Genomic DNA, 12,696 nt, shown 5'->3' on the forward strand with positions numbered 1-12,696 from the left:
GAGAACAGGCTTTGGGGCATGCCTTTGTTATTTCCTGCAGCAGCAAGGTGTTATCTTCTAGGGGTTTCACATCTGAAATGCTGCATAAAATAGTAAGTTAAAAAAAAAACAAAACACCTAAAAATGTGGGTAGGTAGTGTTCTAAAGGGATGATTTATTGTAGTGACTTTTTCTCTTCCTTACTTCCAGCTAGTCGACTAGGATTGTATTGCAAAAATTCCCAGGCAATCTCTGGAGAAGAAATAGATGGTTTGGATATTCAGCAGCTTTCTCAAATTACACCAAAGGTTTGTTTTGATAGAATTCTGTACTCAGAAATGCTTTTTTTTTGCTGTGGAAAGCTAAAGCAGAACTTTAGAGATGTAAACAAGATGATTATGGTAGAAGCAGGTGACCAGGAAATGGCCAGAGGCTTTTAGTGCTCAGCCCAGCTCAGACAAGTATCTTCTGCTTTGACACAAGACCATAGGAAAATTGCTTTCTTTCAACTCTCACAATTACCTTCTTAGTGAATTTACTGCTGTTGTCTCAATTAATCAGTTTGGTTTTTACCTTCCAATGCCTGTGCTGGAAGCTTCATTTTACCTCTTTTGCCTTTCAGTGAGCATTGTCACCTTTTTGTGTATTTAGATCCTTTGCTTTCCTCAAGAGCTCAGCTCTGACCTTGCTTCTATCTCTAACCTTGCTGTCTGCACATTCAGACAGCAGCCCCTCTGTGGTCATTTGAACTAAAACCCCCAAGAGGACAGGTGTAGGTTACCCCCCTCTCCCCTTCCCACCCTGGTGGGGAAAAGTTAGGCAGGAGCAGAAAAAAGGGTAGGCAACAAAAGAAAAGACTTGCACTGACTTGGAAGTTAAAAAAAGGTAATTTTAACCAAAAATAAAAGGTATTTAAGGAAAAGGAAGGTTACAGCATTATAGGGGAAGGAGATAAATACAGGTTTATAGAGAACCAGATCACAGATGGCAAAGGAGTCTCTGGATGGCAATGGATCTCTTTGGATGCAGGCCCAGACCAGGTGGCAGTAGGCTGACTGTGTGGTCCCCAGGTCACAGCAGCAGCAAACAGCTCCCCCAGGCAGCAAGGCAAAGGCAAGAGAGAGCCACAGGCAGTGACCCTCCCTTATATGTGGTGAAGACAGGAAATGTCAGTGGAATAAACATGAACCTGGGACCCCTCTTCCGTGTCCCTGCCCACCTGGGCTCACCTGCCACCCACCCAGGGAGTCAGGCCTGCCCTGAGGTCGAGTTTCCACCCACCCCCTGCAAGCCTTAACCCCCAACACCCTCCTTGTGCAATTCCTTAGAGGAGCTGTCTGCCTCCTCAATGGTTTTTAGTGGATCTGAGGTCACAGGTTGAGAAGTTTGACAGGGTCTATTCATCAAGTTATTGCTGAATACTTTTTAGTTATTAAATAGATGTGTTAGCTGCTGTCAAAGCTGTGAGTGTGAAGCCATAATCAGATGCAACCAGGCACAGGCTTGGCTGTGTTGCAAAATTTATGCATCAAAATGCTGCTCTGTTTGTGAAGGACTGCAGCATGCTTGAGTCTGATGAGACCAAGCCTGAAGCCAGTCTTTGCAACCAAGGAATGTGGACATCAGCCTTGGGTCTTCCTTTGGTGGCTCACAAAAGCAAACTGAGAACTAGAAGTGGTGTCCCAAATAGTAATTTCTGGTTTACTTGGGGAGAATGAAGTCCAGCTCAGCCAAACCCAATACACTGAGTAATAAATAAGGGCTGTCCACCTTCAGTGACTGAAATAGCTACAAATCTGCTTTGTGCATGTTCGAGTCCAGTCCTGTTTTATTTGACAGGCATTTAGTTCAAAAGCAACAGAACAGTCACCCACTGCAGGCTGAAGAGAGAAGTCTGACTTCTCATCCAGCTTCTTGGAGAACAGATGGGAATGCCAAGTGTGGCATTCATGGAAAGCTGAACTCCATGTGCTCAGATTTCATTTTCCAGAGAAGACCAGAGGCACAGAAAATCTGCAAATTCTGAATTCCTTCTGATCTGGAACCTTTATTGAGTAGCTTTTAAAGCTTCAACCTGTAAATGATCTGCTCCACAGAATAGTGAAACTGCAGTGTCCTGAGTTCCTTGCCTCTAGTGCTGGCAGTGGCAAAGGACATGCACTGTGGAGTCAGCATGGCAATCACCTGTGTGAGCTTAGGGAGGCCAGCAGCAGGTTGCTTCCTCATTTCAGAAGGGTTTTATATTGTCTGTTCCATCTCGAAGTAAGCAGCACCAAGTTTGCTTACCAGGACACGCTTGGAATCTGCCCCGGACTGAATGATTACACTGTTAAAAACACAGCTTGCTCATGTTCACCTGTAGAGCTACCAAGAGTACAGCTGGCCATGGAGAGTCCGTTTTTTACCCTCTAGCTTGATAGAATGCAGTGCAGCTCTTCACACTTTCTCAGGTTTTCCTTGTGCTTTTAACAGGTTGCAGTCTTCTACAGAGCCAGTCCTCGACATAAACTGAAAATTATCAAGGTATGTCTCAAGTGCTGGGCTGGTGCTGTGGGTGCTGCTTCTGCTGCCTTGAGCTCAGTCCCAGCTTGCTTCAGTGTGTCAAGATGAAACCAGACAGGGATTTGGTTTGGAAGTGAAGTGGGTTTAAAAGTGTTAGCAAGAGAAATGCGCAGTGCCTGCAAGAGATGGGCAGCTGCTGGTAGGCAATGTCACACAGCCTTCTGTGTAGGCAGCTGGGAGGTGGTGAAGATTCTGTGTCATATTGCAATTGAATTGCCTAGAAACCTGCAAGGATTGTGTTTGTGATGCTGCCAGAAGAAGATGAAAGGGCATGGATGTCAAGCAGGGCCTGTGGTAATGTTTCCATACAGAAGGTAACAGCAGAAGATAGCAGAGGGAGATACTCGGTGCCACAACTGGAAGAGTCACAAAAGCAACAAGAAAGAGAAAGAAGCAGTTGGGATGCATTGGGAATTTTGAGAGGGTGATAATGTTAAAATAGAAATACAGGATCCTCTTCCTTTCTCTAGAGCTGTTTGCTTTCTCTTAAGGGCAGTTGTGATATACCTCAGCTTTAAAATTGAGGCTGTCTGAATAGATGAACTGAAGCTGAACCCTCAAATCACACAGCAAAATTCACTGCAATACAAAGAGCTGCATTTTGGGAAAGGTTTTTACAGTGGAATTACAAGAAATGAGTGTGTGTGTGGAATCATCAAGCTTGTATCTATCTTTTGTAGGACAAATGACTTGATTTGAGCTCTTTTCCTCTCTTCAGTCCCTGCAGAACAACGGTGCAGTAGTGGCCATGACAGGAGATGGGGTGAACGATGCTGTTGCTCTGAAGGCTGCAGATATTGGTGTAGCAATGGGGCAGACTGGAACTGATGTTTGTAAAGAGGCAGCAGATATGATCCTGGTGGATGATGATTTTCAGACAATAATGTAGGTGGCATTTCTGTGCATACCTTGTGCTCTGTGGTTTTAATGAAGGCTTGCCTGGGTTGACATCCAAAGCAATGCCCCAACCTTGGCAGTGTAGCAGCTCTTGGTGAGTTCTCCACCAAGTCAGGACAGTTCCCTTTATGATGGTTAGCTGTGTTAGCTTCTTGAAGAGGAGCTGGGAATATATTTGTAGAAGGAGCATCTAAGTATTTCTGCCTTTTTATGGAAGAATTTATATATTTAGACTTTTTGCTACTTTGATCTTGCACATAAGTCAGGTGTAAGTAACAGGAGGTTGTGCAAACTAACCTGCTTCTGCTTCTCTGAGTAGAATTACAGTAGTAGTGTACTTGGAAACATAGCTGAGGTGAAATTGTGAGTCTGATAGCTGTCACTTGGATCCATCTTTGTTACATTTTTACTTCAGAAGCATAGCTCTTAGATAAAAATAAGAACAAAAATTCCTCCTGTTAAAAACAAAAATACACAGCACTGCATTTGGTTTCAACTCTTTCACTGTGGCATTTCAGGAAAGGAACAGAAGCCATTTAAATGTTGCAGGTGAGAAGTTCCCACCGTGTGGTACCTAGCTGGTGTGTTGCTCTTTAAATAGATCAGTGCTAAGCCTGTCTGACTCTGCATTGCATGCCCCTGCCTTTGGGAGGCAGTGCTGCCTGCAGAGCTGGTGTGCTCCCAGCTGAGATCAGCCTTCATTTTGAAGCTAGGCAGCAATTTCAGAACACCTTGAGTTTATCTCAAAGTGTGACACAACCCTTGGGAAGCAGAGGTAAGGAACGGTGTAAAGAGATCTGACAAGGTAGCAGTACCTCAAAAGAGGGTGACCTGGGAGTTAAAAGCTTCTAAGGTGCTGTTGTGCAAGGAGAAAGGGGGATCATTTGAAGACCCTCAGCCCATAGGAAGGCTGATGTTTGGAAGTGCTTGACTTGGGCTCCAGGAGGCTCCAGGAATGCTTTAGTCACTCCTGCTCACTCCAGTTCTCAGAAGGAGAGTGAAGAGTGGTGAACACTGGTAAGAAAAAATGCAGGAGCTTCTGTAGTTCTAGAGCCCTCCCCAACCTCTCTAATTTTTGTCTTACAAGTTACAAAAGGGATCACAAACTCACAGGATATTAGGGGTTGGAAGGGACTTCTGGAGATCTCCCAGTCGAACCCCCCTGCCAGAACAGGACCATAGAATCCAGCACAGGTCACACAGGAACACATCCAGACAGGAGGAGACTCCACAACCTCTCTGGGCAGCCTGCTCCAGGGCTCTCTAACTCTCACAGTGAAGTTCCTCCTCATGTTGAGGTGGAATCTCCTGTGCTGCAGTTTCCATCCATTGCTCCTTGTCCTAACCCAGGGCACAAGTGAGCAGAGGCTGTCCCTGTCCCTTCCTTCCTGACCCCCACCCCTCAGCTATTGATAGACATTGATCAGATCCCTCTCAGCCTTCTCCTCTCCAGACTGAACAGCCCCAGGGCTCTCAGCCTCTCCTCCCCAGGCAGTGCTCCAATCCCTTCAGCATCCTTGAAGCCCTCCCTTGGACTCTCTCCAGCAGATCCCTGTCCCTCCTGAACAGAGGAGCCCAGAACTGGATGCAATATTTTAGGAATGCTAGTTAGTTGTTGTTCTTGGCTGTTGGGACAGTGGAAGAAAAAAAGAAGCATGATGTACAGCAGAGCAGAGTTGACCTAGGTATTAGCAAAGCCTTTCTGCCCACTCCAGCTGCAGCAGTGTGCAGCAGTGGGCACTGTCCTTGTTTCCTGGTGGTGCAGTAAGGGCCATGCTGTGTTTCTGAGGGCTTGTAAGAGAATGCAGGGGAGGGGGGGGAGTTAAGGGTTTGGTTTGGTTTTTAAATCATCTAACTTGAGTTGGAAGGCCTCATGAAGGATGAGTGGTGAATCTTGACCAAGGAGGAGATGAGTGCTGGCATTTCATTTTGAAAGTCATCATCACTGTTGTGATGGATCTGAAATCAATGGCTTCCAGAGTCAGCAGGGCAGAGATCCCTTTGTGTCTTGACATTTGCATTACTGCTTAAATTAAGAGCTTTTGGGGGGTCTTTTAAGTTGTTTTTTTTTTGGTCCTGACTAGTGATTTGATCTTTGTTTCTAATTACAGGTCTGCAATTGAAGAGGGTAAAGGAATTTATAATAACATAAAAAATTTTGTTAGATTTCAGCTGAGCACGTAAGTGAAAAGTTGACTTTGTCCAAAGGTTCTCTCAGCCTTGTGAATGCATCAAAGCATCCTGAAGCACATGTGGCATAGAGCCACTGCTGCCCTCACCTAGGATGCTGCTAGGCTGTGCTTGGGAGTTTCTGGTGCTGTGCAGTGGGTGCCTTGGCTCATTTCTAAGGCACCAAGTGCAGTAACCAGACCTCTGACCTGGTCATAGCTCCTTCTGGTCACATGTGCAATGTCAGGAACTGAGAGGATGGAGAGGGGCAGCATAGTTACCTTGGGGTCCTTGGTGAAAGGAGCAGTTAGGAGTCATTTCTTCCTTAACCAGGTCCTGTCTATCAGCTGGAGGAAAACAGGGAAGGGGGAGGTTAGTTGCTCTGTCAGCCATAGCCTGGTTGTGGCATGCCACAGCCCTGTGAAGCTGCCTTCCTCTGCTGGCTCCTCAGGATCCTGGGGCAGTTAGATCGTGTGTGAGACACAAGGTCATTAAGCAATAGTCCAAATATGTGTGTGTGTTTATTTTATGGATATCCTGGATTCAGGAACATGCTCTTTGCCATGGTATTCATGTACTCTCTTGATGCCTTCATGGCACTGAAGGATGGCTAAGCACAGATCTTCCAGGGCAGTGTGTTTGCTGCTAGCCATGGGAATGGTAGCTGCAGGGGGGCTGGGGAGTGAGTGACCCTTTTCCTCCCAGCTGCCTTTGCAGGGAGGGCACAGCAGGGTTCAGTAAGGCACCATGGTCAGAGTTACTGTAACCTGTGCTCTCTGCTTGGTGGTCATGAGACCACTTCATCCTGCACTGCAAGCACTTACTGCCTCCATGCTTGGAGAGTTTCTAACACCAACCTTGCAGCCACCTCCAGTCTTTTGCCAGGCCTCCTCTGCAGGGTTTTGTAGGGCCCCTGGGGAGTGCCTTGCCTTGCCTGATTAGTCTTAGACTGATTAGGGTAAGATGCATATTTGCTGATTGTTATTGCCAAAACAATGCTTTTTGAGGAGTGCCGAGATACTGAGGTATTCTAAATGAATTCCTGCTCTGCCTTCAAAGCTGGGCTTGTGTCAGTCACGACTCACACTGGCAGGGTTTGTAGCTGCTCTTAAGCAGTCGTAGTGCTGATGACAAAGCAGTTAGCAGTGCCTCTTCAGGAATGTTTCATGCTGACAGTTGTGAAAATGAATTCTCTCAACAGGAGTATAGCAGCACTGACTTTAATCTCACTGGCTACATTAATGAACTTTCCTAATCCTCTCAATGCCATGCAGATCTTATGGATCAATATTATCATGGATGGACCCCCAGCTCAAAGGTAAGCAATTACTACAGATTCTAGTAGAGCTTTGTAGTCCTCTCATTTAGGAACAAGTTCTGCACCAGGAGGGTGGTGGAACACTGGAACAGGTTGCCCACATGGAGGTGGTTGGGGCTCCATGCCTGGAGATACTGAAGGTGAGGCTGAACAGGGCTCTCTGGGCAACCTGATCTAGTGAAAGTTGTTCCTGCTGAGTGCAGAGGGGGTTGGACTGGGTGAACTTTGGAGCTCCCTTGCAACCCAGACCATGATTCTATGAGGGAAACCCCTATGATTCTATGAGGAAAATGCTTGCTCAGACAAGAAACTCTGTGAAATCCTTAAACTTTGGTGCAATGTTTCTGAAATGGCCAAGTTTTCCTTTGAATTGCAGTGTTTGCAGTGTAGCTCTGTGTTCATTCTTTCTGCTTTGCTTTGGTATCTGCTGATAATTATGGGAGCTGCCATGGACACCTAAAGACCTACAGATATGCCCATTCAGCATTTTGGCTTCCCTCTGACCCTTCTTTGCTGCAGAGTGATGGTGAAAGGAGAGATGGAAAGGAACTAGCTGTAAATTCCTTGGCTAGGTGGAGCACTGTAACAGCCATGGGGGACATAAACTGCAGCTTCCTTTAAAATGAACATCTGGCAATCCCAGTCCTGTCAGTTATCATCTGTCTGTGGGCTCTCAACCAGCAGGGTTACAATTTTTGCTGTTACTACATGCAGCTCAGTTTTCTGCAAGTGAAATTCCCATCTGCTGCTTGCAAGGAGATGATTCTTAGGTTCTAGAGAGAAGATTAAAAAAAAAAAATCTTCCTTTTGCCTCAGACATTTTTTTATGATGATAAAATGATTTTTTTAAATTGTTCTGATGATTGCTATGATCTTTAAACTGTTAAGCCTTGGGGTGGAGCCTGTGGACAAGGATGTTATTCGGAAGCCTCCCCGGAATGTGAAGGACAGCATTCTGACCAAAAGCCTGGTGGTTAAAATCCTGGTGTCCTCTGTCATCATCGTCTGTGGCACTCTCTTTGTCTTCTGGAGAGAGGTAGGTATGGCACAAGGACAACACTCACAGCACTAACAGACTGATCCACAACAGTTTCCTACCAGCAGCTGGAACTGGGAATTTCTATCACCTTCCTTTTGTCCATGCTCAGTTATTGCTCCCCTGCTCTGGGGGAGCTGAATGTATCACAGTACCACAGTTCTCACACAACTTCCTGCCTCAAGCTTGAGCAACAATTCCTGCTTCAGGGAATTTTTTTTCACTGAAGTTTTTGAGACTAACACCTTTCTAAGAGCTGCTGTATGGAAATGTTTCATTTTTTTATTTAAAGGTATTTAATTGAACAGTCCAGCATCTCAGAGCTGGACTCTAGAGGAGTTCCTTTTCCTGACTGTATCACAGTACATGAGAGGTTGGAAGATCCAGAGATCATCCAGTCCCACCCCCTGCCAAAGCAGCATCACCCAGGGTGATTAGTTGTGACCCCTTGTAGTGAGGTGCCATTGGGTGCTGAATGAAGGCACAACAGAAAGCCATTGTACAAACCTTCCAGCCAGGCTGTGAGCAAACAGCCATTTCACTTTCTTTTCCCAGCAGAGACAAACATTGCCTGAACTTTTGGTAGCACATCATGGAATTCTTCTATATTCCATGTGCTTGCAGAAGTTCTGGTCAGGAGACTTCATTTAATCACAGCCTGGAACTGCAAATGATTGTATGTTTTGCTGTATGGTTTATTGAATCCCCTTGGGGCCAACAAGTTGCTTGGGCTTCCCTCTCATAGCTAGTAGGGTTTGAGTTAGTGTAAGAAGTTTGACCTGGACAGGCTGCAGAGCTGGGCCCAAGCCAACCTCTTGAGGCTCAACAAGACCAAGTGCAAGGTCCTGCAGCAGGGTGAGGGCAATCGCAGGCACTGATATAGGCTGGGCAGGGACTGGCTTGAGAGCAGCCCTGAAGAAAAGCCTTTGGGGGTGCTGGAGGGGATGAGAAGCTCACCAGGAGCCAGCAGTGAGCACTTGCAGCCCAGAGAGCCAAGCAGAGCCTGGGTTGCAGCAAGAGAAGTGTGGCCAGCAGGGCCAGGGAGGGGATTCTCCCCCTCTGCTCCACTCTGCTGAGACCACACCTGGAGCTCTGTGTCCAGTTCTGGAGCCTCTGTTACAGGAAAGATCTGGAGGTGCTGGAAGGTGTCCAGAGAAGGGCCATGAGGATGAGCAGAGGGCTGGAGCTGCTCTGCTCTGGAGACAGCCTGAGAGAGTTGGGGTTGTGCAGTCTGGAGAGGAGAAGGCTCTGAGGAGACCTTCTTGTGGCCTTCCAGGATCTGAAGGGGGCTACAGGAAAGCTGGGGAGGGACTTTTTAGGGTGTCAGGGAGTGATAGGACTCGGGGGGATGGAGCAAAACTGGAAGTGGGGAGATTCAGATTGGATGTGAGGAAGAAATTCTTCCCCATGAGGGTGGTGAGAGACTGGCACAGGTTGCCCAGGGAGGTGGTAGAAGCCTCATCCTTGGGGGTTTGTGCAGCCAGGCTGGATGTGGCTGTGAGCAACCTCATGTAGTGTGAGGTGTCCCTGTCCATGGCAGCAGGATTGGAACTGGATGATCCTTGAGGTCCCTTCCAGTCCTGACAATCCTGTGATTCTGTGATCCATTCTGTGCTTCTAAGCTTAGCTGTGGAGGGTCTGTAGCTTGCTAAAGCCTTTGTCTGTTGTTGGCAGCTGAGAGACAACGTGATCACCCCCCGAGACACGACCATGACCTTCACCTGCTTTGTGTTTTTTGATATGTTCAATGCCTTGAGTTCCAGATCTCAGGTGAGTGATTGTTTCCTTACACAGGGTTTACACAATAAGCACAAAAACTCTCTTGCAGAGAGAACCTTGCTGAGCTTGTTTCAAAGGTTTTCCTGCAAACTTACCTCACATTAAGCTTTAGAGTTTCACATATTTAGTAGTTAGGATTTCTTTAACTCCACACAAGGGTTAGCTTCCTTCATTGGTTTGGGTGCTGCAGAGCTGTAGGAACTGCTGCTGTCCTGACACAAGAAGGGACCTTGTGATGAAAAGCTGGAGCATGGTTGGCCTCTCACTGCTGGCTACACTTGGTTTGCTTTCTCCCTGAAAGTTCAGGAAAATTCAGCTTCCTTGCCAGCATCTGAAACTTCCTGAAGGCTTTAACCTAGCCCTAAACCTATGATGCAAAGAGAAATTCTTAAACCCTTCTTTCTGAGTGCATTTTCAGTCCAAGGGAAGTGTTGTGCTGGCTGGAGAGAAGGGCACTGCCTTCCTGCATCACTGCTCTGCAGGCTGCTTTCGGAGGAGAGCTGCCAGGGTCACCAGAGCGCTTGTGGTGCAGAGGGCACTGCTGCTGCGCTGGGAGCTCAGCCTTCCAGCTGTGCAGGCAAGATTTGTCCTCTTGTTTAGCAGAGAGGAGAGGCTCAGGGACTTGTCCTGGATGATCTCAAGGGTCAGCAGTGAAGCTGACATGCTGCATGCAGTCTGGGTGCCACCCCTCTTGCCTGGCCAGCCAGGTGGTGAGGCCTAGGGCCGTGTCTGGTTACCTTGCAGGCCAAGTCGGTGTTTGAGATCGGGCTCTGCAGTAACAGAATGTTCTGCTACGCCGTCCTGGGATCCATCATGGGGCAGCTGCTGGTCATTTACTTCCTTCCACTGCAGAAGGTTTTCCAGACAGAGAGCCTGAGTGTCCTGGGTAAGCACAGTTCCCTTTTCCAGAGGGTGTACACTGAGGGCTCATCTGGTTGTGATCAGCTGGTGATTCTGCAAGAGCACTCTCTGGCTGTTGGCATCATACCAAGGGATGGGAGCCTGCTGCTGGCTTGGGCTGGGCTTGCTTGCTTGCTTTGCTTTGGTTTTTCTTTTGTTCAGTGAAAGAAAATCCTTTCAGCTGTTTCCTTTGGGAGCCATGTTGAAATGCCTGTGCTGTGCAGCTGCTCAGTGGCTCCCCAGTTGCTTAGGTGCCTCATGTTTAGGCATGAAGCAGACAGTTTGTTGGAGCTCTGAAGCAGCACTAATGTTGCTATTTAGCAAGTTTTCTTCTCCCTTAGGTAGAAATTCTCAACCTTGTGGCCTTCCAGTATCTGAAGGGGGCTACAAGAAAGCTGGGGAGGGACTTTTTAGAATGTCAGGGAGTGATAGGACTGGGGGGAATGGAGCAAAACTAGAAATGGGTAGATTCAGACTGGATGTTAGGAAGAAGTTCTTCCCCATGAGGGTGGTGAGAGACTGGCACAGGTTGCCCAGAGAGGTGGTGGAAGCCTCATCCCTGGGGGTTTTGAAGGCCAGACTGGATGTGGCTGTGAGAAACCTGCTCTAGTGTGAAGTGTCCCTGCCCATGGCAGGGGGGGTTGGAACTGCATGGTCCTTGAGGTCCTTCCAACCCTGACAATCCTGTGATTCTATAATTCTAACTGCATGGTCATAGGTTACCTTGCCATGAGGCTTTTAAGAAGCTGTTGGCCTTCTTAAAACTTCTGTTTATTGCCTCTGTGGTTTTCTGCTCCCTGACGTATTCCATGACAAAAAGAGATCTTTTTTAACACCTTTTTTTTTTTTTTTTTTTTCTCTGGTGTCATTTCTGCTGCTAAAGATTTTTTCAGCATGAAGTTAATGATGCTTAGTGCTCATTGCTTTCATAGGTGTTAATGCTAATAGGGATAGGAAACACTGCAGAAGTTTGAGATGTCATGCCTGCTCTTGTGCTTGGTGTCTAAACTCTGTACCTTCATTTTCTGGGCCTGCACAAATGGATCCTTGCTTCATTTTGCCCTGAAGTTACCATGGTGGCTGGGAAACACTTGGCAAGTCCTGTTTCTTTGTAAGCCTGCCCTTGGCCTTAAGTAGCAAGTTTGAAAAAGGCCAATTCTCTCTTTCCAGATCTGCTGTTCCTGCTGGGCCTCACCTCCTCTGTGTGCATAGTGACTGAGGTCATCAAGAAGTTTGAGAGGACCAAGGAGAAGATCCAGAAACGTGGGAGCTCGTCCTCGTCGACTTCCTCCTTCCTGGATGTATGATGCATATTGCATCCTTGCCTTTGCACACCAAGGATGTTAGGAGAGAGCAAAACAATATAGGGAGGATCAAGAAATCCTCAGGGCTTTGGACAAGTCCTTTCCTTTCACTGGCTAACGATGAACGTTTCTGTTTCAAGACTGTTTAGGATTTCACTTCCAGCTGTGGGAGTAACAAACGAATTTATGCAACTTTGGTAACCTTTTTCCTCAAACATCAATTTCCTTTTGCAATGGGATGGGATTCTGGGGCTTTAGGGGGTGTTGGGGGGGGTAATTTAAAGAAAGATCTAAGCCCAAGCCCCATTTTCTGCACTTCAAAGACAAGACTGTAAAATCCTCCTCTTAGATATAAATATTTTAGTTGGTTTTTATTTAAAACATTGTACACTTTCACTTGGATGGTTGGGGGGGGACTTTGCTACTAACCCAAGGAGAAAAGAGGCTTCCCCAGGCACTGCAGGGGCTGGTCTGTCACAGGCTGCCATCTCCTAGCTACTGTATTTATTGACTTCATCCTGCAACCGTGTGAGGGGCTCCAGCACCTCGTGCTAGTCTGGTTTTTGTATGCCCAGGGGTGTTTTGCACAGGGTGGGACTGCTGTCAGGTCACTGTTCTGCTTTTCTCTTCTCTGTGATTGAAAAGCCTATTCTGCAATTTGAAGTAAATGTTTGCTTTTCTTAAGAGTGTGGTCTGTGTTTCAGAAGGGGCATTTGCAGCAGATCAGCAGCACACTGGTTTGGAGAGCTTGG

The 12,696-nt window shown here is 47.0% G+C and overlaps 1 protein-coding gene across 1 annotated transcript; it reads left to right on the plus strand.

Annotated features, from left to right (window-relative positions):
* The first annotated feature begins 149 nt into the window (after positions 1-149).
* On the plus strand, positions 150-12,079 carry LOC128980346 (calcium-transporting ATPase type 2C member 1-like). The gene is made up of 9 exons (XM_054398814.1): positions 150-287; positions 2,452-2,502; positions 3,260-3,426; positions 5,550-5,618; positions 6,809-6,925; positions 7,814-7,961; positions 9,636-9,731; positions 10,485-10,626; positions 11,811-12,079. The coding sequence occupies exons 1-9, from the start codon at positions 150-152 to the stop codon at positions 11,945-11,947; spliced, it is 1,065 nt and encodes a 354-aa protein (XP_054254789.1). The 3' UTR covers positions 11,948-12,079.
* The last annotated feature ends 617 nt before the right edge of the window (positions 12,080-12,696 follow it).

This window comes from Indicator indicator, unplaced genomic scaffold, assembly GCF_027791375.1.
Source record: "Indicator indicator isolate 239-I01 unplaced genomic scaffold, UM_Iind_1.1 iindUn_scaffold_124, whole genome shotgun sequence".
Lineage (NCBI taxonomy): Eukaryota > Metazoa > Chordata > Aves > Piciformes > Indicatoridae > Indicator > Indicator indicator.